Source organism: Harmonia axyridis, chromosome 7 (genome assembly GCF_914767665.1).
Source record: "Harmonia axyridis chromosome 7, icHarAxyr1.1, whole genome shotgun sequence".
Classification (NCBI taxonomy): Eukaryota; Metazoa; Arthropoda; class Insecta; order Coleoptera; family Coccinellidae; genus Harmonia; species Harmonia axyridis.
Window position 1 is genome coordinate 3,815,001 of NC_059507.1, and position 26,737 is coordinate 3,841,737.

General features: G+C 33.5%; 1 protein-coding gene across 2 annotated transcripts in view; it reads right to left on the bottom strand.

Annotated features, from left to right (window-relative positions):
• The window catches only part of LOC123685257 (amyloid-beta-like protein), a 138,763-nt gene that overhangs the window by 26,294 nt on the left and 85,732 nt on the right, over positions 1 to 26,737 (bottom strand). For both annotated transcript variants that reach the window (XM_045624901.1, XM_045624902.1), the window contains exon 3: positions 25,479 to 25,623. In XM_045624901.1, coding sequence (XP_045480857.1) covers positions 25,479 to 25,623 — 145 coding nt within the window. The remainder of the gene's footprint in view (positions 1 to 25,478; positions 25,624 to 26,737) is intronic.

Consider the following 26,737-nt stretch of genomic DNA (forward strand, 5'->3'; position numbering starts at 1 on the left):
CATTTTATTTTATACGTTGAAAGTATTTCGAATGTTTGACGATCATTTTAATTTTTTTTTCGTTTTTAACGTTCAAAAATGAGTAAGCTATGTTTTACGCTAGACACGGTCAATTTATATGAGGTTTTCACTATTATTCATTTTAAAGAGTTTGTCATTGCGGAAAGTCCTTATTTATCAATTTTTTCGGAATGGAAAAAAAAATTAGATGACTTTTTGAAAAATAAAAGTATGCATGCAATTTCTTTTATTATGAATTTTCACATAAAAATATAACACAAAAAGTCTTGTCAAAGGTTAAAAATCCGCTTTTAATGAAATTTAAAATAAAGAATTAAAAACGTTTTTGAATTCTTGTATGTGACAGAAAAGGAAGATGAATCAGAGGGACGTTTGAGATTGACTCATCCTGAAAAGTGGTGGGGACTCAAAAACGCTGAAGGGAGAGTTAAACTTTGTCATGATCACGAGAATGTCACGTGATATAAACCCATCTTAACCGAATTTTAAGACTACCGATGTGAAACATACAAATATATTACCTGTTTTGTAGACATACAGATTTTAGAAACAGATATGGCAGATATGATGAAACATTTATGGCATTTTGACATTGTGATCTTGTTACCCCAGTGATAACAACTTTCACAAGAACGTTGGCATAATAAAATTTGGCTTAAAGTCTTTCATTCATTCAATCTTCTGACAAAATTCTGAGCTTGAGATTCGGTTTAAAGATTTACAGGTCCGACACAACAAAGGCTTTCATTACGAATCGTTATGAATTATATTCTATTGCTGCACTTGCTCAAACCTTTGTAAGCATGTCATAAATTCATCGAGCCAGCCTCTAGTTTGACGTCAAAGTGAAATGATGAGGAATAAGTACGTTTTAAATGAAGATTGAAAAGAGAAACTATTCGAAAATTACTTATTTGATAAATGCATGACAAGTATGACAACCGATTCGGATCACAGGTAGTATTTTATTCTCTGTGTTAGTATTTCAGAAAAAAAATTCCATGCCAATTGAAGTAATGAAATAATGAAAAAATGCATATGAATCCTTGTCTTATTGTTCGAATGATTCTTATAGTGACTTTGTAATACTTCAAATTACTTTGCAACCATTTGAAGTAGAAAACAAAGTATAATTGGAAAATATGTTCCTTAGTTATAAAAAACTTCAGACTGAAATTCATTTCATTCTGAATAATCATGTTGAAGCTGCAAAGGAAAAAAATTTTTTTTTTGGAACTTCCAGAGACTGTATCTTTCTTTTACGAGTGGAATATATGAATTTTCATCAGTAAGGACTGAATCTATATTTTTGTTTTGTAGTAGTTTTTTCAGAATATATAGCTTTTGTTGGGAAAAACTGTTTATCAACTGTTTATATGAATTAGTAATGTAAGAAATCCTTTCACATTTTCAACGAAATATCATTATTTCTCAAGTTCAAAAAAAAATAATTTTTCATCTGACTCGCATCCTTCAAGATTAAAATTTCAAACAAATTATTACTTTTCCCATGTTCAGAGTTATCAAGTGGGCTCTTACGTTTTCCGTTATGGCTGCTTCGTGGTTCAAGGAAAGCGAACAGCAAAATGACCTTTTCCTCATATTGATGGTAGACGATGAAGTTATATTAACTGGATGGGGAAAATAAACAAACTTAATCTATAAATTTTGCAAATGAGATCATGTGCCAAATTAGCATTTACAACGCCGAAAATTGAGCAAATTGAATGTAGTAAACCGTTATGGGAGTCTCTGCAATAGAAAAGTTGTTTTTTAATTAGATCAGACGCTTGGTTAACTGGCTTAATTTGACTTTGGGGTAAAGTACAAGGGCGTAGATCGTTTTTTCTTGGGGGGTAATCGAGAACAAAATTTTTGACGACATTATTTACTCATATCCATAATGAGAGGAAAGAGGTTTAATAACGAAGTTTGAACCAAATTACTCGAAATAATTCTTTTTATTACCAATTCGATTGTTCTTATCGTATACTGGGTGTTCCTGAATTGGAGTTAAGGAGGAAAATGAGAGATTTCTTAATGATTTCAAAAATAAAATTGTCCATTAACATGATCCAGCAAACGCGTTGTTTTCGAGATACAGGGTGTTTCTTCTAGTCTAGTTTTTTGTGATGCTTAACCAGTTTCTCGAGTCTTTATTAATCTTCGCTACAGAGTTGGTAAATAAGTACCAAAACTCAAAATGAATTTATTTATCACAGCTACCTAACTGGTTCTTTATAATAATTTTAATTTTCCTGGGAATTACTATAGAAAGCTGTTTGAGTTTTTTTCTCGAAATCGATTGCAGATACGACAAAACAGCAACCAACCAAAATGTGTAATACTGGACCATAGTTTCTTTCAAAACTTTTCTAATCTACCAGTGTTTCACAAATAAATAATTCTGAAGGAAAAAAGCGGGCATCTTTCCAGAAAAAAATCACCCTGTAGATTTGCATTCAAAATTAGGATATCACACGATGAAAACTTTAAATAGGAATATCTATGCCAATTCAAGTTAAATATCTTGTGAAGGGAAGGTGCTATGAGAGAAAAACTTGAACTCCAATACCTGTACCTCAAAAACAAAGCGATTGCGGACTCATGTTATAGGACTTCTTTTTTTTTTTTGAAAAAATGCATGTGAAAGTGAAATTGTTATATTTTTTTGGTTGAATATCCAATTGTTATTTGGACTAGCAATTGGGATTGTTAAATAATTTCCGCCGAAGAAATTTATCATTACTAGTGTGTTTGTTCGTATTCATCAAAGCAAAGTTATTATTAAGTTTTCACTCAAATTTTAATTTTTAATAATTTTACCTGTGGCGTAAAAAATTGGGAGAAAAATGACTATGAGGCCATTCTAGTACGCCACTAGTGGCAACTGAAAATGTGTTTTTCTTCGAAATGAAGCTCCTATTGAACGCAAACATTGTTTCAAACTCAATTGAAAAATTTTGGAAACTATGGCAGTTATGACTAAAAATTACTTGTAATTTTTTCATATTCAACAACCCTGTATCTCTGCAACGAACGACGTTTGAGAAAAGGAATATTAGGAAAGTTCTATTTATTTTTCAAGGAGAATTATTTTGTTTCAATTTGGCACCACAGTTTCGGGACATCCTGTATGTAATAATAGTATATTCTAAAACAAGTTGCAGAATGGGCTCCTATTCCAACACGAATGCGAAATTCGAAAACGAGCGACGAAGGAGCGAGTTTTGGAACGCATGAGTGTTGGAATTGCCTTCTGCAACGAGGATTAGACGATATTTTCTCTATTTCAGTCAAGTTTTGTGAAATATTGTCGAAATTCAATGAAAAATTCAGATTATACATCCTAATGACATTTGTAATGTATCTTGGCAGTTGGTGTGACTGTTACGAAAATTGACAGATCACGGAATTTCAATTTGAATCGTACGTTTCAAATTTTGAAATAATTTTTAATTACGCATTAAACTCGTCAATCATGTCTGACGAAATCGATTTAACACCAACAGAATTAGGAGAAATTGCGAATATAATGTCGCAAATCATTTCACTAAATCCAAATTATATTATATTGACAATTTGACGTGTTGAAGTTTGATAGAATTGGAAGTCTGTGTAGACAACCACAAAACGAAAAAGATAACTGGAAACAATGCTGTAATGAGTTCATTACAGCACTGTTTTTAGAACTGTTTATGAACTCATTACGATACTGAAATAGAGAAAACCTTGTATCATACCTATTTATTTTTTGTCTGGATTTCATCAAATCAATTGATATGAAATGAAATCTCATAAACTATGATACTATTTTCCTCAAACTTGATGGTTGATTATCACTGAAACGACAAGTCTATAACTGAATAAAATGAAGATAGCTAGCCACAGGATTACATTGGATGAAGACGTTCGATTATAATGGAATGTTAGTACTAAAGGGTTAAGATGACTTCTTAGAAAGTTGCGTTCTTTTAGTGTGAATATTTTAAAATCTATACCTTACCATTGAGATATTTTCTAATCAGAAAAATATCTATCTAATTTTCAGATGAAGTATTCAACGTAAACACTAAAAATGTTGATATTTATGATACTGCCATTTCTCCCTTGTTAAGATCAGCTATATAGATGGAATAAATTTGACTATTTTTGCATATGGTGCTACCTCATCTGGTAAAACTTTTACCATGAACGGTATACCAGAAGATCCAGGCATAATTCCAAGGTTCATAGAAGATTTATTTAATCAAGTAGAGTCATATTCTCATAGGAAATTTTTGATCAGGTAAGATAGAAATTTAGGAAAACCTTTAGACATAATGAGAGAATCTGCAAAATTTTTCTTCAAAAAAGAAATTCCCAACTCCCAAGAAAAGTGTTCACATGTCCTAAGATATCATTGAGTATTTATTTTCCGGAAACAACCTATCATCATGAAAGCAATGAATTCAGGACTGAATCTGACAACATCAGAAAAATAACAAAGAAAAGTTACAACGATCCTTGAATTATTGAAAGAAGTTGAGATTGGGGAGTAAGTAAGTCTTAACAACACTTATATATATTAACAGTTGATAGAAAACTCTAACAAAGTGGTCAAAAATTGAAAATGATGAGTTGCAAAAATCTAGGATTATTCTAAAAATGTGCGAACAAAGATTTTTCAACAGAAGAAAACAGCAATTTTGGGCTAATCCATCTAATGGAAAAGTGTACTATAGAAGAGCATAGGCTAGAGAAAGACTTCGGGATATAGACCAATCTTTACAAGATTTGAAAAAGCTATGTCCCTATGCCAAAAAATAAGTCAATAGGAAACTGACACAAAGTGTCCAAAAATTAGAAATGATGAGTTACAAGGATCTAGTATTATCCTAGAAAAATGCGAGTGAGAATTCAAATTATATCAGTTTCACAAAATTTGTTTTTTTTTCTACACTAGACGTCCGAAGGAAGATAGTAAGTTCTTATAGAGATTTAAACTCGGCAAAATTAATGAGCAACTATATCCATACGAAAAAATGGAATTAGGTAAACCCTATTATGAAAAGAATCCAAGGAAACGAAAACTAGATCGGAAGATGTGATAGAGAACTTCTATAGAGATTTAAAATTGGCTAAATTAATGAGCCATTTAGATCTCTACGAAAAGATGGAAGTAGATGAAGAAACCTATGAGAAAAGTCCGCGAAAAAGAAAATTGGAAAACCTTCATTTGAGAAAAGAAAAGAAGGAAGAAGCTCCCAAAAAAAAGGAGAACGGATGAACCGATGGAAGTGGAAGAAGAAGATAAAGAAATGCTATAATCAGATCTTCGTGTAGTACCTCGTCTTCAAGCTGTTGAAAACAAATTACAAAATGTGTGACAAAAACTGCAAAGTGTCGAAAACCAAGAAGGAAGTTGTAATAGAGAGTTTTCATAGAGATTTGAACTTGACCAAATTAATGAGCCGATTAGATCTCTACGAAAAGATGGAAGTAGACGAACAAAGCTACGAGAAAAGTCAGCGAAAAAGAAATTTGGAAAACCTTCTTTCGAGAAAATAAAAGAAGGAAGAAGCTCCCAAAAAAAAAGAGGAAAAAAAAGGAGAAAAAGGAAGGAATTCCCCAAAAAAAAAAGAACAGATGAACCAATGGAAGTGGAAGGAGAAATGCTATAATTGGGTGTTTGTACAGTAGTCCCTTTAAGGAAATTAAGACTGCACCATATATGGGTCATTCTCTAAAAAATTGTACAAACAGCGACTTAAGAGAAATGAAAATAATTATGTTATTGTTTTATTAATTTTCTATTTTTATACCAGTCAAGTGCTAAATAAATTTAATTATTATTTTTATTTCATATTTGTATATAATTTTTTGTATATAAGAATATTTTATATTTATTGTTTTGCAATGTTAGCACTGCATTCTAAAATCGTTGAATTTTTAAATTCGGTATTGTCACATTCGGATATTTTATTATAGTTTATAATAATAATTATAATTCAATGTGATAGATAAATAAAATTTTGGGTAAAAATCTTTTGAATTCAATTACCAGAAAGATGCAAAACATAGTGTTTAATTTTAAGTGATAAGAGACTAGATTATAAGCTTGAAAGATGAAATCTTATGAGGAAAATATTTCGTAGGCTCATATTTACGGAAACCCTAGTCGAAGTATGCTCATTGACGAACTTAAAAGTGTTAAATAGCTCATATATACCAATGCAATTTGAGTGCTGATGAACCCTCAATAATAACTCATTGAAATCATTCAGATTCATCTCATTTTTCCGGTCAATGTCGATGTGTTATATGATTTTTTTGAAAATCAAACATTATTTCATGATGAAAGAAACAATAGAATATCGTGAATTGAACTTTGAAATATATTTTATAAATACACATTCTTGAAGAACGTTTTTATTTCTAATAACTCATAATATTTTGTTTGTTGATATGAGAGGCTTTGATTTGATTCGAAGAGAATTGAAAATTTCTTCATTTGTCCAAGTTTTGATTGAATATTGATATTGTTTAATTTCTCTGCCTTTCAATGGTTACTCCTGTTAACCTCATAAAAAATGCATTTTAACCTGTCAATGACTAGGGACGGGTAACTATATTATGATCTAAAGAATAAAGTATGAAATATCTAAACAGTATCTTTTATCAAGTTTTCCTCTAATAATCTGCAATTAATGTATTTCTTGAGGTTAATCGTTAAACCATTGTTTTCTAGAACACATGTGTTCAAAATTAATGGAACTGAAATTCAGATGAGTTGAGTTGATACGAATTTATATGAAGTGGTCAAAAATTAGAAATGATAAGTTATAAAGATCTGGGAAAAAGAAATATCACAACTCTCAAGTTTTGTCTCAAGATGAGTTACAAGGATCTAGGATTATCCTAAAAATGTGCGAGTGAAGAATTTAATTCTTTTCTCTTCATCTTTGAATTTAATCATAGATAATATTAGATTGGAAATTCAGAAAAGTAAATGTGAAACTGCAATAAAGAGTCTCTAGAAGCTATGAGAAATAGCAGGAGACTAAAAAAAGTTGTCGACATCTTTCCACTTATAAACTGATAGAAAACTTTTACCAACAGGCCAAACATAAAAAAGGATTAATCACAAAAACCAGTATTATCCTAAAAATGTGAAAAATGAGAGAGCGATGTTCTCTTATTTTCTACAATAGAATTCTTTATTTCATTCAACATTGAAAGATAAACGAATTCAATATAAACTGATTTTCGGAATGTGAAAACAATTCATGAGATAATAAATATTGGAACGGACTCACCAACTTTTTCATTTCCATCAATTATACGAGAAATGAATTCCATTATTCAAAATGTTTCGAATCTGACTAAAAATGAAGAGGAATGTTGAATGCACCTAATTTTGAAGTCCCAATAATAACATATATTATTTATTAGATTCAAATAACAAAATTGAAAAGAACTCCGAAGATTTTAACTACTCCGATATTATACGAACACCGAAAAGAGTGAAAAATTTTCTAAATATGGCGGCACCGTATGTGATGAAAAATTTAACATACTCCAGACAATTGTTGGACGAGATTTGGAATTTGAAAAAAAAAAAGAAACCTGTACGGACATAATGAAAACATCACATCTGTGGAGTATGATATATTGTCAAATCATATAAAGAAAACCATGAAAGAAATAAAGATATATGAACATAAACAGAAATCATAGTAAATACACTGCGCAAAAAAATTAACGCACATTCTGAAAATCTCAATTTTAATGAAAGTTAACTCTACATTGACTTTATAACTTATTTTTTATGTTCTCTCGGGAAGGTTTTGAACGAAACAAGACACATTAAATGGAAGAAATATTCAGGATTTCACCGAATCTTATGTGAAAGAAGAGAAATAAACTATTTTCAAAATACTGGAATGCTGATAAGTGATTTAATACTTGGTATTTCCACCCCTTGCGTTAATTACAGCTCGGTAACGACGGTTCATACTCAAAATGAGTGATCTTAAGATGTTCTGATCTAATCCTTCCCAGATTTCTCTGCGTTGGATTCCTAAGTCATCAAGAGTAGCTGGATGATTTTCTGAACTTCTCAGCCTTCTATTGAGGTTGTCCCAAACCTGCTCAATCGGATTGAGATCTGGACTTCTTGCTGGCCATTCCATTAGAGACTTCAACCTCTTCAAGGTACTCCTGAACGATGCGCGCACGATGGGGTCTGGCATTATCGTCCATAAAAATGAAATTTTCACCAATGTATGGGGCAAATGGTACTACATGCTCTTCAAGAATGTTCCTTATATACCTATCAGCATTCATAGCTCCATTATCAACGGCCACTAGGTCTGTGCGAGCAGTCAAAGATATTCCACCCCATACCATAATCGATCCTCCCCCGAAACCAGTAGTAGTCAGGAAATTGCACTGAGCATATCTTTTATGTGGCCGTCTGTATACAAGGGAACGTCGATCACATTGGTAGAGGCAGAATCTAGACTCATCTGTGAAGAGAACTCTTTCCTAATCAGCCTCTTCTCAATGGATATGCTCTGTCGCAAAATCCAAACGCGCCCTTCGATGGGCTGGGGTAAGAGCTGGGCCTCTTGCCGCGACACGAGGTTTTAATCATATTCTCTGAGGCGATTTCTTATTGTCTGAGTGCTAATTTGAATTTGCACCCCATGAGTTTGCTCAAGCTGATTTTGAAGGAGGCGAGCGGTTGCAAACCGTTGTCTCAACGAAGAAACTCTCAAGTAACGTTCTTGAATGGCAGTTATTACCCGTGGTCTACCCTGTCCCGGTCTTCGGACATTCATACCTGTCTCCCTGAATCGCTGCAACATTCTGGACACACTTGTATGGGAAACTCCAAACCTTTCTGCAATTCTTGTGTATGTCCACCCTTCTTCTCGCAAAACTACCGCTTGGGCACATTCCTCTTGGGTCAAATTGCGTGTTTCGCGTTGCATAGCGATCGAGTGTAGAAAATCAAACGAAAGAAAAACTATTAATCCCTAGAATTGATCGAGAACAACTGATTTCAGAATGGAGCCAATACATTCAAAATCTGATAATCTCATCTTTTTTTATTCCTGCTGGGAAAAAACATCTGTATTGAAGAAAAACGTTAAAAGTGGATAACATATGCATACATAATTCTGATGAAAATATTTATCATTGAGAATACCTTCAGTTGTAGAATAAATTTGAGATTTCCATAATGTGCGTAAATTTTTTTGCGCAGTGTATGATACGACAGAATTGAAAGAATGAAGTGTAGCCTAGGTATTTATGAATATAAACCATCACAGAACCAGCATCAGTATCAAAATTTCTTCAGGTCTTCGTGTAGTACCGTACCTCGTCTTCAAATTGTTGAAAACCAAGAAGGAAGATGTAATAGAGAGTTTTTATAGAGATTTGAAATTGGCTAAATTAATGAGCCGATTTGGTCTTTACGAAAAAATGGAATTAGATGAGGAAAGCTACGAGAAAAGACCGCGAAAAAGAAAATTGGAAAACCTTCATTTGAGACAAGAAAAGGAGGAAGAAGCTCCCAAAAAAAAGGAGAACGGATGAACCGATGGAAGTGGAAGAAGAAATTCTATTATTGGGTGGTTTGTATAGTGGTCTCTTAGAAGAAATTGAGACTGCCCCATATATATTTTGTAAAAAATTGTACATAGGAAAGGAAAGGAAGAAATTCCCCCCAAAAAAAAAAGAACAGATGAGCCCATGGACGTGGAAGAAGATGTACTATAATTGGGCGGTTGTACAGTGGTCTCCTAGTCACTTAAGAGAAATGTAAATAATTATGTTATTGTTTTATTAATTTTCTATTTTTATTCCAGTTAAGTGCTAAATAAATTTTATTATTATATTATTTCATGCTTGTATATAATTTGTTGTATATAAACATATTTTATATTTATTGTTCCGCAATATTTGCAGTGAATTTTAAATTATTGTATTGTTATATTGGAATTTTCATATCGGGATTTTTACTTATAATTGTATATAATAATAATAATTTAATGTGATAGATAAATAAAAATTTTCAGTAAAAATCTTATGAATTTTATTACCAGACAGATAAAAAATCTGGTGTTGAATTTTAAGTCATACGAGACTAGGTTATAATCAAGAAATATGAAAATATTTCGAATGCCTATATTTACGGAACCCCTAGTCGAATTATGCTTATTTTGGAACTCAAAAGTGTTACATAGCTTATATCAAAGCATATACAGGGTGGCCACTTTTTCAATGGGATTGTATTGGTAACTTTTAAACCATAAGAGTTAGAAGGTCGGTTAAATGGAGAAAAAGTTGCATGCATAAAAGCATTATCAAGCAGTTCAAACAAATCGAGATTATCAGGGTCGGTTATTGAGATATCATAAGAAAAGTAAATTCTGTCATTTTGGTTTTTCTTTTTTTCCCACTTTATTTCAAATATTATCAAATAATGTTACAGGAATTTTTTATTCGACAGTAAATTGTTCTCAATTTGACGTAATCAAATTTCGTATCCAACGTTTCGTGCTCTCTGGGCCTCCCTCAACCTCATTTTTTTCAATACTGACCCGTATATTTCATGACACTTTTCGAAATAACTTTCAACGCTGAATTCAACGATATATCATACAATGTCATTCAAAATTGATTTTCAGGTGATTTTGACCCTTATCCAATTTTCTTTGGGTTGGATCTGTAGTGAATGCAAATTATCAAAAACTGCCGTTAATAAAATAGTCAAGAGACGCGAATACAATGATTTTAAATTTGAATACCAAGCCTTGCAAAACTTATATCGTAATGATATCAAAATAAAGTTCGATTCTGTAATTTGTTTCAACGAAACAAATGACAAATCCAACAATAGTGATTTTTCGCGAGAAGATTGAGAATGTATTCAAGAAGACGAAATAAGCAAATGTATAAGAAGTATGGGTTCCAGAACCGTTAAGTACATTTTACAAAATGGTGGATATTTCGAATACTTACTTCATTCATTTTCATTTACTTTCGAATAATCATTCGATTTTTCTTTCATTAAATGATAATTCGTTTAATTATTATGAATTGAAATATGTAAATAATTATTACTTGTTTCTTCATTTGATTCTGATATGTTCCATTTAGTTCAAGATGAGTAAGTTGATTTTTTCATCGAAATGTATTGCATGTTGTTAATTAAACTAAAGGTACCTAAATGTAATACAGATCCGACCCAAAGAAATTTGGATAAGGGTCAAAATAACCTGAATATCAAGTTTGAATGACATTGTATGATATATCGTTGAAATTAGCGTTAAAAGTCATTTTGAAAAGTGTCATAAAATATGCAGGTCCATATTGAAAAAAAATGAGGTTGAGGGTGGTCTAGAGAGTACAAAACGTTGGATACGAAATCTGATTACGTAAAATTGAGGATATTTTACTGTCGAATAAAAAATTCCTGTAACATTATTTGATAATACTTGAAATAAAGTGGGAAAAAAAGAAAAACTAAAATGACAGAATTTACTTTTCTTATGATATCTCAATAACCGGCCCTGATAATCTCGATTTGTTTGAACTGCTTGATAATGCTTTTATGCATGCAACTTTTTCTCCATTTGACCGACCTTCTAACTCTTATGGTTCAAAAGTTACCAATACAATCCCATTGAAAAATTTCATTTGCTAATGAGATACATAATTATAATACACGACGTCGAGATGATTTTTACAAAGAAAAAGTTAATACTACATTAATGAATAAATCCACATTTAGCAGGGGATTAGTTATATTCAATAAACTACCTGAAAAGAATGAAAAGATCAAATATTGTAATAATTATAGAGAATTCAAAAAATGTTTAATGAGTTATATTTATGAAGAATTTAATTAAGTTAGTGGATTACATTTGTATTGTTTTCAATAGCCGAGTGCTAAATAAAGTTTATTATTTTTATTATTAAAAAGTGGCGACCCTGTATATGATACGATACATAAATTATAAATACTGAAGAAATCAAATCCAGAAATATCATTCCAGGAAGATAATTGAAATAAATAACCTTTATTTTTGGTGTCATAAGCACGTTTTTGAGTTGAGAAAAAAACGTAGTGGATTAGTTTAACCGAGTTTGAACCTTGTTGCATATTGATACACAAAATCATTGTAGAATGAAGAAATCAATCATCACGGGATTTTTTCCACAAAATGGATCAATCCACCCTACAAAATGGATCGATCCATCTCACAAAGTGGAGTAATCCATATTTGTTAGACATACTACATATTTTGTAGACACATTTGATAGACAAAATCATTGTAAGTAGAATGGAGTAATCAATTATTTTATGAAAATATTCATCGAAACAACCTTACAAAACGATCGATTCGTCAGGTAGAGAGTATTTTGTTTCGTTTCCAGTTGCGGTAGTGTTTCTTCGATTCAGAAGTACCGATTCTAGTCAAAGAACAATTAGTGTTTCCCAGCATTCCATTTTTACACCTTATAACGTAGGTAGAAACAAATAATGGGGTAAACAAAGACCCCAAGTCTACATCCAGAACTGAAATATAATGATGTCGTTTCATTCTTATTACTCACTGTTTATTATTTTCTTTACCTACTGTCATATTTCAATGCATTTGAAGAGCTTTTAACGTTCAACAACAATAATTTATTCTAAGGTATTTAGAGATGGAATTGAGCTTTGGGGTACCTAACTAACTATATTGATTTATTGATGCGAGTCAATAAGTCAATTTAGGTACCTACACCACAAATTGTCAAATTGTAGTTCACTATGCAAATTGGGGGATTAGTACCCTGACAAATTTTACAGTTCTCTAATATCTAATGGGGGGAGGGGGTGTTTGAGTGATAATGGTCAGAAGCCTCGGTATTTATGTGGGTATAAAAACTACCACAGAACCATCATCACTACCAAAATTTCTTCAGATCTTCGTGTAGTATCTCGTGTTCAAGCTACAAGCAAACTTTTCAAAATGTGTGACAGAAATACCAAGGAGGAGAATGTGATCGAAAATTTCTATAGAGACCTCAAATTGGCTAAATTGATGAGCCGTTTGGATCTTTATGAGAAAATGGAGGTGGATGAGGAGTTCCCCGAGCAAAGTCCGAGAAAAAGAAAATTAGAAAAACTTCCTTTGAGAAAGGCGAAAAAGGAAGAAGTTCCCGCCAAAAAAAAAAGAACTGACGAGCCCATGGACGTGGAAGAAGATGAAATATAATATGGGCGGTTGTACAGTGGTCTCCTAGCCACTTAGGAGAAAGGTAAATAATTATGTTATTGTTTTATTAATTTTCTATTTTTATACCAGTTAAGTGCTAAATAAATTTTATTTTTTTTTATTTCATCTTTGTATATAATTTGTTGTATATAAGTATATTTCCAGATTGCAACACATTAGAAACGAAGAGATAAAAAGGAAAACTTGTCGGGTTCTGACAACGGCAGAACGAGACAGCTATTATGGTACGGGTATGTTATGAGGATGGACGGTACAGGATGGCCGAAGAGAGTTTTCGAGTACATACCACAAAGCAGAAGAAGGAGAGGAAGACCAACAACGCAGTGGAAGGAAGGAATAGCAAAGAGCATGAGAGATAGAGCCATTGATGAAGATGACTGAAATGATAGAAAGAAATGTACCGTCCTATAATCAAGAAATATCTGTTACCTTTTTATCTTAATTAACTCTCCAACATTTAGTCTACCCACGCCTCGGACCAACATACTCCAGCGGGCATCAGTGTATAGGCTTTGTGATTGTGCTAACAAAGTCAATATAAGTCTATTATAATTGTTTATTTAAAGTTGATGTAATTTGTTAGCCTGTTACTGGGAAATTTCCTGTTGGGTAAATTAAGTTATTATTTATTTATTTATTATTTATTTATTTATATTATTAATTAAGTTAATTCCTTTATTAAGTATTCCTGTTGGTAGATATATTAATAAATCAAAATTATTCCAAAAACAAAGTGTTTATTATTCTTATGCTTTATGATACACAATATTCTTAGTTTTATTTTCTGGCGCGTATATAAATAGTGTCAGGGCCCCCGCAACCGCGCGTGCACCGCACGCGGGCGCCACTCTAAAAGGGCGCCAAAACCTCTTATAGACCGCATGAAGAACCGATGGACCAAAGGTTTTCGAATGAGATTCTTTCAAATTTTTCAACAATTTTTTTTCCAAACTTCTTTCTTGCAATTTATTACAAGTTTCCGAACGTCGCAATCGGCATGAAATAGCCAGATATTGGTTTACAAAAACGCATACTCGATGCTAATCCTAGGGCATTTTTTGCGCTATGTGCTGCACACAGCTTAAATTTAACTGAAAATGATGCTGCTAAGGTTTCAAATAAAACAGTGGACTCTTTCGATATTGTAAAAGAACTTTATATATATTTCTCTTCATCCACAAAAAGATTGGAATGTTATAAAAAAGCATGATCCCCAGTTACGTCTAAAATCCCTAAGTGATACTAGATAGTCAAGTAGAATTGATGCTAAAGTTTCATTTTATTCAAATATGTGATAGCCTTTTAGAAATAGCAGAAAATGATACTTTTAACATAAAAACAAGACATAAAGCAAGTTCTCTTTTATTAAATATTCATTCTTTTAAATTTATTTGAAGTATCATAATTTCTTATGATGTTTCATTCCAGATTAATATTGTAAGCAACATGATGCAAAGTGTAGCGATTGACATTAAAATGTGCCAAAACCATTTGAAGAATTTAGTTGATCACTTCAAAAATTATAGGGATGATAATGTTCTCGAGGAAAAACTTGCGGGAGCTGGAAAACTAGCGGTTGTTCTAGAGATAGATCAAGGTTTTTCTCCATTATATACTGTAAAACGAAAGTATAAACCAAAATTGTTCGATTATGAACAGACGGAAGATCCAAAACTCGCTTTTAAAATAAATTTCTTTTAGAAAATAATTGATCAAACACTAAGTTCCTTAAATAGTAGATAACGTTAACGTTTTTTGTTTCATTTGTGATATTCTTAAATTAAATGACAAATATCTATTGAAATGCTGTCATGCTCTTCAACAAAATCTAACTGATGACAGGAGAAAAAGAGACCGACTTGAAAGAAAATGATTTATTCAACGAGATAAAAGTCCTAAGATTGTTTTCTTTATCTGAAACGAAAATCCTCTTGAAATTCTACAATATATTTTTGAAAATAATATAACTTCTTCTCTAATCTTAGTATGTATTGCCTCAAGAATCCTTCTCACTTTACCTGTGTCCTGTGTCTGTTGCTTCTGGTGAGAGATCGTTCACTGAATTAAAAATTTAAAAAAACTATTTGAAGTCTACCATGTCTTAAGAAAGATTTTCTGGATTGGCAATCTAAGATATAGAGCAAGAGATACTCGATAAAATTGATAATATAAAAGAATTTGCAGCAGCCAAATCTAAAAAAACATCCATTCAATTTCTGGATTGATCCTAATCAAATGTTTATGCCTTTATGAATAATTTATAGAATAATACAGCTTAAGTTTTGAAACACATTTGAAATGTATTATGTTACAAATAACACCATAAAGTTCTTAAGGCAATGAAAGTTGCTGATAGATTTTCAACCATGCTACACTAAATTCTCAACAAAACTTAAAAAAAAAAATTCCGATTATACAGTAGTACTTTTCTCCACCTCCCCTCTTTTAGGGGTGCCAAAATATGTTCCGCACGCGGGCATTTATATTCCGACACTCGAACAGGCGACATATAACTGGCCATGTGAAAAACATGAATTTTCAAGATTTCATTTTTAAACTTAAATGCCTTGCAATATTGAAAAACAACGTTCATTGATCCAATAGCATCGACTTGCAGTGTACTGTAGTCAATTTCTTTGTTATAATTTATAATTAAATGCAGCTCTATAGGGGTTAAACGCATCACTTCTATTTTGTTGGTTCCGGTTCCATCGATTCCGTTCAACTTCATTCCGCGTTTCACGTTGCTCATCAGTTTAATCTGCTCTTGTATTTCTTTGACTTGCAGCATTACGGGTTCTGCGACTTGAGTTTGTACGTCTAATTGCCGGCATTTTCAGAAACAAAAATTCAACTGAAAATAAAAAAAACTATAGTACCTATTCTTTTGTAAAAGTATGAAAATGGTCTATCAACTTTCCAACACGATATTAATTTGACTAACCTTGTTGAACCAGGGGCGGATCCAGGGGGGGGGCCATGGGGGCCATGGCCCCCCCCTCACGGACCTTATAACTATAAAAGTGTATCCTGAATTCCCGAAAAATATGCACTCATTAAGTTTTAAATTTTTTTTTTCCAATAGATAGCTTTAGTTATCTGTATTACGCGTTTAATAAGTCCGATCGGGTTCCACAACATGGCGTTAGAAAGATGAGATTTTGTACTACATAATCTTTTGCGACAGTTTTGTGATAAGTTTACTCAGCGCGCGTTGAAGATGGACAAAATAACAAAGAAAAAATACGTTATATTTGAGTTTTTCTTCGATAAAGGCGAAAATGCGAGCCAAGCGGCTGAAAATTCAAATAGTGTTTATGTTCTTGATACTGTAATAGCCAATTACGCGCAATTTTGTTTTCGTCGATTCCGTTCCGGTAATTTTTATGTCAAAGATGCTTGATGCTGGAGACCAATTGTCTAAAATATCGACAAAATCAAGGACATTTTCGGGTCCTGTTTCCATTGCTCAAGAGTTGAAGATTGCGTAAAAAACCTTTTTGAACCATTTGCAAAAGGCTGGTCTCAAGAAGAAGCTAGATGTATGGGTACCACACGAGTTACTGCAAAAAACCTCTTGGACCGAATTTCCATTTGCGAATCGCTGCTGAAACGCAATAAAATAACCCCATTGTGAAAACGGTTGGTGGCTGGTGATGAAATGTGAATGACTTACGACAACGTCAAGTGAAAACGGTCCTAATAAAAAAGCGGTGAGCTGTCGGAAACGGTCAGGAAGGTTTTGCTGTGTATTTGGTGGGATTGGCAGGGAATTATCTACATAAGCTGCTCCCCTAAGGCACAAATATTGACTCGGATCTGTACTGTCAACATTTAGACCTTCTGAAGGAAGCAATTGCCCAGAAGCAACCACCAGGAGAGGAATTGTGTTGCTTGGGGACAACGTTAGGCCACACACATCAATAGTGACTCGCCAGAAGTTCTTATGCATCCACCTTATAATCCGGACCTGGCACCAAGGGATTATCATATCTTGCTGTCCATGGCGAACAATTTTGCTGGTGAAAAATTCGTTTTAACAGAGGCTTGTGAAATTCGACTGTCTCAATTTTTCGCCAATATCGACTAGGGCTTCTATGAGGGAGGCATACACAAACCTTCAAAAAAGCAACAAGTTATAGAACAAAACGGCGCATATTCGAAAGGAAACGGATCACTCTAACTGTGGTAATTAAATCTTGATTTTTATGCAAAAATAATGATTTTTTCTATACCTCATACTTTCTTGTGCCCGAGTTTTCTCATGAAATACATCTACATATATTCATGAAATTGTTCGAACTTGTTTTTGTACTACAAATATTTTGGAAACTGAATATGATATGATTTACTAAAATACATCTTTCTATAAAAAAACACGTGTCTAGATAGGCACCAACAAAAAATTCCGCTATTTTGCTAATCGATATCAGCCGTGACTTTCTATGGCCCCCCCCTCAGACATCGCCTGGATCCGCCCCTGTGTTGAACAAACACTTCAGAAAGAAACACTCACTACAAATTATCCTGTAAAAACCAATGTGAAAAATACACTATGAAATGGTATGAATTATGTAGGTATCTTGTTATTATAACTCCGACCACAGACCAACTCCGACCGATATTCATTCATTCTTTCTCGCTTTGGTTATGTACCCAGTCACAAATTTGTTGGGTTTCTCCTAATTTTCCCACATGTACTACATATAATTCACTCTCGCAATCATCCTTATGTCAACATACAATTTCTATTTTTCTCAAAGACTTGAACAACCACTAGACATCCATGCCCTCACTGAGATTCGAACCCGGACCTTCGGTGCCGCAGCCGAGGTCTCTGTCGACCACGCCACCGAGGCGGCTCTGACCGATGTATTTGCAAAGAGCATATAAACATTATAAACTACGTTTCTTTGTTTTCATGTCAACTACGTGAATTATGCAACTTTCGTATTTTTTCTTACATAAGAACCTTCTCCTAATAATAACAAATTTAACAAAAAAAGAGTTAGTGAAATCGGTCCAGCCATTCACGCGTGATGCCGTGACCAAGGGAAAAAGGGATTCATTTTTATATATATAGATAAGTATATTTCATATTTAATGTTTTCGTTGAATTTTGAAATTTAGTATTGTCATATTTGGATCATCATATTGGGATTGTTTTACTTATAATTATACATTATAATAATAATTTGATGTGATTTACAATTACGCATTAAATTCGTGAATTATTTCTGCCGAAATCGATTAAACACCAACAGAATTGAGAGAAATTGTGAATAATGTTGCAAATCATTTCACTTAATCCAAATTATATTATATTGACAATTGATGTGTGTTGAATTTTGATAGGATTGGAAGTCTGTGTAGACTACCACAAAACGAAAAATATAAATGAAAACAATACATTAATGAGTTCATTACAGCACTGTTCTTAAAACTTTAATGAACTCATTACGATACTGAAATAGAGAAAATTATTGTCTGAATTCTTCTACAAAAAAATGCGTTACGTAATTAAATTTGAGTTGTGTAATTAGTTTCATTATGTTTTTTTTTCGAGGTATATAACTTTAAGATGGCTACCGATTTAACAGCAACAAGTGATAACAAGTGATTTATTCTCAGTTTGGTTTGGCAATTTATCATGAATAGACTCACGCCTGAACAACGCTTGAAAATAGTGCAATTTTTTTTCGAAAATAATGGTTCTGTGCGGAATACGTATCGCGCACTACGTCCATTTTATTTTGTTTAGCGATGAAGCGCACTTCTGGTTGAATGGCTACGTCAACAAACAAAACTGCCGCATTTGGAGTGAAGCTAATCCTCAAGTGTATGTCGAAACACCGTTACATCCAGAAACACTGACTGTTTGGTGCGCTTTATGGGCTGGTGGAATCATTGGTCCGTACTTCTTCAAAAACGATGATGGCCAGAACGTTACAGTCAATGGTGATCGGTATAAAGCCATGATTACTAACTTTTTCATTCCTGAATTGAACAACCATGATGTCCAGGAGCTGTGGTTCCAACAAGACGGTGCAACATGTCACACAGCTCGTGCCACAATCGATTTATTGAAAGACACGTTTGGTGACCGTCTAATTTCACGTTTTGGACCTGTGAATTGGCCTCTAAGATCTTGTGATTTAACACCGCTAGACTACTTTCTGTGGGGATATGTAAAGTCATTGGTCTATGCGGATAAGCCATAAACCCTTGACCATTTGGAAGACAACATTCGCCGTGTTATTGCCGATATACGGCCACAAATGTTGGAAAAAGTCATCGAAAATTGGACGTCCAGATTGGACTACATCCGAGCCATGGCGGTCATATGCCAGAAATCATATTTAAAATGTAATGCTACAAGATTCTCTTGCGGATAAACGAAATTCATGTCAATCGAATAATCCATCGTTGTTTTATTGCAAATTAAAGTTCTATAGCTCTAAAAAAAAACACCCTTTACCTTCAAAATGAAGCAGCGTTAATAAATGCATTTGCTCTTTTCGAATTCTCTTTTATGGCGAACAAGCCACTACGATTACCACATTGGGTAAAGCCTTCCTCGGGTTCAACTCGTATCAGGAATCCCGATTTTCAACGGTAACTTTAGACACCTACCTAACTTCCCTGCCGTTTCCAGCGTCGGGTGTACTTGGTGATAAGACCAAGGGGAGAAAACTGCAGATAAATTGGTCGTCGTGATCGCAGCCTCGTATCCTGGTGCCGTTTCAACCCTCCCAAAGGACGAGAACGCAAATTCTCCAAATTATATCCGGTGTGCATCATAATTTAGTTTGGGAGTTTCCTTCGTCGCCTAAGTACAAATCGTTATGGGGAAGAGAGAGGGGATTCGGCGAAGTTTGCGTCATTCTTGCGGTTCTCGAATACGCTCTATTAGTGATGACGTCACACACCGCCATTTTTGGTTCTCCTGTCAGTGTTCGGAATCCAAACAAATAAATTGTCATTCAAATTAGTACGGTGTCGTTGAAGGAATTGGCTTATTTTCATAAATAAGAGTAGTTGAGGAACGATTTTAGTATTAATTGATAGACAGAAGGCACGAGGTTAATACCAGTAAGTTTGAATCATGTATAATTCCCCAGATTTTGTAAAAAGCCGTGTTTATTAGTTGAACTTCAAGTTCGAACTTACTGGCATTAATCTCGTGCCTTCTGTCTATCAATTAATAGTAAAATCGTTCTTTAAATAATCTTATTTATCAAAATAAGCGAATTTCTTCAACGACAACGTACCGGGTTTTTCACCATAATTTGACCCTCCCTTCAACTTTGTTACTAAAAGAAGTACAAAAAAATGTTTTCTACAAAAGTTCCACGAAATCGACTAGTGTTTTTAAAAATGATTTCACAAAACGAAATATATACAGGGTGAGCAACATATTGATTGCAACTTCATTTTTTCAAATGGAACACCCTGTATATTTTTCTATATTTGACTAGCTCTTTTTTCCCTGATTTCGAATATATAACATATGTTTGGCCTATCTCTCTTATTCTGAGTACCACAGAGTTTCAAATTTTAAGAACAACCTGGCATTCTCAGTAATCAGTTTTCAAGTGGAAAGCTGCGATAATGCAAAATGCCCTTTTTTGTGTTATCTTATTGGCAACAATATATGACATACGTTTGTCATTGAATGAAACTATTCATCGATTATGCACTACACAGAAGCGGAAAAATTTGAAATAATTTCACTTTATGTAAAGAACAATAAAAATAAGAAAGTTACAAGGAGAGAATATATGGAGTTGCATCCAAATCATCCAAATCCAATTTAGAGTGAAAAACGTATGTCATATCGTTGCCAAAGAGATAACCCAAAAAAGGGCATTTTAAGTTATCGCAGCCTACCACTTGAAAACTGATTAATCAGTTTTCACAACCTGGCATTCTCAGTAATTACTGAGAATGCCAGGTTGTTCTTAAAATTTGAAACTCGGTGGTACTCAGAATAAGAGAGATAGACCAAACATATGTTATATATTCGAAGTCAGGGGAAAAAGAGCTAGTCAAATATAGAAAAATATACAGGGTGTTCCATTTGAAGAAATGAAGTTGCAATCAATATGTTGCCTTTTCTGTACATATTTCATTTTATGAAATCATTTTTAAAAACCCTAGTCGATTTCGTGAAACTTTTGTAGAAAACATTTTTTTGTACCTCTTTCAGTAACAAAGTTGAAGGGGGGGTCAAATTATGGTGAAAAACCCGGTACGTTGTCGTTGAAGAAATTCGCTTATTTTGATAAATAAGATTATTTAAAGAACGATTTTACTATTAATTGATAGACAGAAGGCACGAGATTAATGCCAGTAAGTTCGAACTTGAAGTTCAACTAATAAACACGGCTTTTTACAAAATCTGGGGAATTATACATGATTCAAACTTACTGGTATTAACCTCGTTCCTTATGTCTATCAATTAATACTAAAATCGTTCCTCAAATACTCTTATTTATGAAAATAAGCCAATTCCTTCAACGACACCGTACTAATTTGAATGACAATTTATTTGTTTGGATTCCGAACACTGACAGGAGAACCAAAAATGGCGGTGTGTGACGTCACACTATAATAGAGCGTATTAGGCAGCGTTCGAGGTTTCGCCTTCCTCTAGTCGTTTTCTATGATTGAGTGTTGGAACACAGAGGGATGATTCGGATGAATTTGATTTTGAACAGCCCGCTATCTGGGCAGCTGTCACTTTTAAAGCTGTCATCTTCTGCCAAGTCTGAAGTACGCCATAAAAATGAAACGACAAACGCTTCAACAATGCAATGACATTGTTAAAATGCGCTACAAAAATGGTGAAACTTTTGCAGTCACGGTTCGCAAAATTAAAGCACTTTTAGGTCGTCGTGAAGCATCTTCTGGGCCGGCAATAGTGAAAAATTTGAGCAATGGGGACAAGCTAATGATGTGAGGAATCGAAACCGTGTGCGTCGCTCGAGAACAACTGAAAATATTGCTGCTGTAGCCCGAAGTGTGAGCAAAAATGTATAGGGTGTTCATAAGAAGGTCATGAACTTCTCTCTCACTGTGTGAAGTAGTCTGTGACTCCCGGAAAACACAAAAAGAAACTAAAATTCGAGGTCTGAATGACTAAAGTTTACATTTAATGAATTATAATTAATTTTTCGTTGGGATTGTTGAGAAATCTATAAAGCAATGCAATTTTCAATTACGCTTAATTCATTACAATTCTTGAAATGTCGAATTTAGTTATGGAAACATCGAATTTTAGTTTCTTTCTGTATTTTTCGAAAGTCACGGTCTACTCCACACAGTTATAAATTGTGGTTTTTCCTCATTTAAATTTCTTACTCGATAATTCTTAAAGTATTTATTTTAGGTACTTCACCCACTATTTTTGTACGTAGAATCAACTGAAATAATAAAAATTATAGGTTCTAACTAGAGTTTTGAAGAATTTGAGTTGTCCAAGTTCATGATCTTCTTATAAACACCCTGTAAATTTTGGTCCAAACACCAAACAGTCTTATAATACAACGTATTTGCAGAATCGAAAAAGAAATAAAAAATTCTAAAAAAGCTTTGTGTGCCGAAAAATAAAAAAAAACTGAGTCTTGATCACCCCCATTTTTTTCATAAGAATCCCATTAACTCATGAACCGTTGAGTTTTCACCCAAGGTATGGCATATTGTCGAATTTGTCGTCAAAAAAGCTAATTTATGATACAATAATATAATGGGTGTGCCATTTGAAATAGGTAAGTAGTAGAGTGTTTCCGGTATAACCGGAAGTTGTAGAGATCTGAAAATATTTTAGGGAGAAAGATCATTGTCTCAAACACCAATATTCAAATTTTCAGCTCAAAATTATGACTAGTTTTCCACAAACGTCTAACAGGCCATCCCGGTGAATCACCCTGTATACTCTAGATTTGAGTTGAAAAATATCAAACGAATTCGTCTCAATTTAAAGCCAACGACATTTCCAAAAAAGTCAACTCGACATTGCCAGTGTTTGAAAAATTTCGGTCCAAATAATTTTTCATTCTATTATCTCGAAAAAAAAAGCGGCTAGGAGGAATTCAACACAGTTAATCTTCACACAGCCCATTAGACTGATTCGAACAAATGTGCGGTCTCTGGTATAGTATCCATAGTGGATAGTGATAATAAATGATTAGGGTAGAGAGTGCCACCGTTTCAATTTAAACTGGCTGGTTCATTTTGGGCCAAGCGGATAAATCAGCAGAATTAATCCAAGATCTATTATTTTCCCGTACGAATCTGAATAGAGTGGATTGAATTTTTTTTCTAATTCTGTGGTTATTCCGTTCATTCTTCCACATCTTGTAGAACAAAATCGTGCGAGAATATATCAGAAACGCACAGTTTTCATGGTTATATTTTATTATTCTATGTTGGTACTCCGAACTTTATCTGTCAATTTATAGATTTGCCTTAAAGAAATCAGTTCTGCCAACCAACATTTTTCAATGTAAAAATCACTAAATTATATTTATGGAAATATTTCATTAATTTCAATGAAAATGCAATGAATTAGAGAAAAAAATGTATAATACTCGTACAAAAGGCTCATTCTACCACTCGCTCATTCCAAAACTCGCCACTTCGTGGCTCGTTTTTGAATTTTGAACTCGTGGAAGAAAATCAATGCCTTCTGCACTTGTATTATAAATAACTATTCTCAGACTTGATGCTCAGAACTTAAAAAGATTTTCTACGAGATTTGGCAACACAGGTGAAATTTGATATTGACATAATAAAATTTGACATTTTTTGTGTTGTAAGTACTCATAACGTTCAGACGTACGAACACAATTTTTGTTGTTGACAGTATATTGGATTTTTCAACTCTGTCAAAATATGGATTTAACTCTTGAAAATTGACTTTCGACGTGGTCAGACTTGAGAAAAATGCATCTAACGGGTGTTTTTTTTTGAGGTATATAACTTTAAGTTGGTATTACTGTTCAAGATGGCGACCGATTTAACAGCTGTCAAGTGATTGATTCTCAGTTTGGTTTGACAATTCATTATGAATAGACTCACGCCTGAACAACGATTGCTAATAGTGCAATTTTATTTCGAAAATAATGGTTCTGTGCGGAATACGTATCGCGCACAACGTCCATGCTCACCTGACGAAGTCATGTTATCATGACGAAACAATTGTTGTGAAAATAAATATATAAAGCGGAAATGAGTTATTTTACTTTTTAATCATCAACGTCCATTTTATTTTGTTCAGCGATGAAGCGCACTTCTGGTTGAATGGCTACGTCAACAAACAAAACTGCCGCATTTGGAGTGAAGCTAATCCTCAAGTGTATGTCGAAACACCGTTACATCCAGAAAAACTGACTGTTTGATGCGCTTTATGGGCTGGTGGAATCATTGGTCCGTACTTCTTCAAAAACGATGATGGCTAGAACGTTACAGTCAATGGTGATCGGTATAGAGCCATGATTACTAACTTTTTCATTCCTGAATTGAACAACCATGATGTCCAGGAGCTGTGGTTCCAACAAGACGGCGCAACATGTCACACAGCTCGTACAACAATCGATTTATTGAAAAACATGTTTGGTTACCGGCCTCCAAGATCATGTGATTTAACACCGCTAGACTACTTTCTGTGGGACTATGTGGAGTCATTGGTCTATGCGGATAAGCCACAAACCCCTGACCATTTGGAAGACAACATTCGCCGTGTTATTGCCGATATACGGCCACAAATGTTGTAAAAAGTCATCGAAAATTGGATGTCCAGATTGGACTACATCCGAGCCAGCCGTGGCGGTCATATGCCAGAAATCATATTTAAAATGTAATGCCACAAGATTATCTTGCGGATAAATAAAATTCATGTCAATCGAATAATTCATCGTTGTTTTATAGCAGTTTAAAGTTCTCTAGCTCTAAAAAAAACACCCTTTATATTTTGAACAGAAGCGGCCCTATGACTGATCCTTGGGATACTCCGTCTTCGATTTCACTTACCTCAACTGGTCTACCTCTTACCATTTATATTGGTGCCATATTTTATTAGAATGCTGTCTAACTTGGGACACTTTACATATGATTGTTCAGTTCATAGTGAATTATCTTGTATATTATAATGAAACAATCAACAAAACTCACCTAAACATCTGAATGGTTTGACCCATCGCGCAGTTTTGCATTTTCCATTGCCTTGGGCAGCTGGAGATCCAACTTTGCACCATGATGCAATTTTCAGATAATGGCTGCTCTCGACGATATTTGTTATATCCCTTTTCGGATATATCTGAAAAAAAAATTACTGTTAGTATGTCTCAATGGTGGTTTGAAACATTCCTCTTCTAATAAGGATACGATTTCCTTTTGGTCTATTATTTGCAATAAAAAACAGTTTTTAACTGCCCCTAAAATTTCTACCGTCAACTATTTGGATGTATAGAATCCAAAAATTGAATAAAAAAAAAATCTGTTCGTACGCCGTTCAGCTTTTCTTGGGAGCTATACAGGATGATTCACCGGTATGGTCTATCAGACGTTTATGGAAAACTTATAATAATTTTGAGCTGAAAATTTGCACATTGAAGTTTGAGACAATGATTTTTCTCCCTAAAATATTTTCAGATCTCTGCAACTTCCGGTTATATCGGAAACAGACTACTACTTCCTTATTTCAAATGGCCAGCATATTATTGCATCAAAAGATAGCTTTTTTGACGACAATTTCGGCAATATGCCATACCTTAGGTGAAAACTCATCGGTTCATGAGTTAATAGTATTATTATGAAAAGAAAGGTGTCGATGAGGACTCGCATTTTTTCGGATTTTTTCGCAGAAAAAGCTTTTTGGGAAAAAATGTTCTTCTTTTTCGATTCTGCAAATACGTAGTATTCTAAGACTGTTTGAGGTTTGGATCAAAAATGTACAGGGTGTTTAAAAGAAGATCATGAACTTCATCAAAACTTAAGATTTTCAATTTAGAACCTATATTTTTTATTATTTCAGTCTATTCTGCCTACAAAAATAGTAGGGGCTACTTGAGCAAACCTTATATCTAAAATGAATTATTTAAGAGGTATCGAGAAAGAACCTCAAATTAGGAATTTCATTATTATTCACTAAATCAATAAATTCACTTTACTTTCTTTTTTAAATACTTGAGAAAATTGGTAGATGTATCTCAATCGATTTCCTTTATTGTCATGTTTCCCATAATTATGATTGAAGTAGAATCATAAAAGGATCATAACAATTGATGATACAATAAAACGTTTTATGAAACCCACATAATAACTATGATACATCAATAGATGGCGCAATAATCTTCATATTGATTTTAACATATGCAGTCCATGCTTCTGTTTCATGAATCCCCGATGAAAAACGTGAGGAAAGCATAATC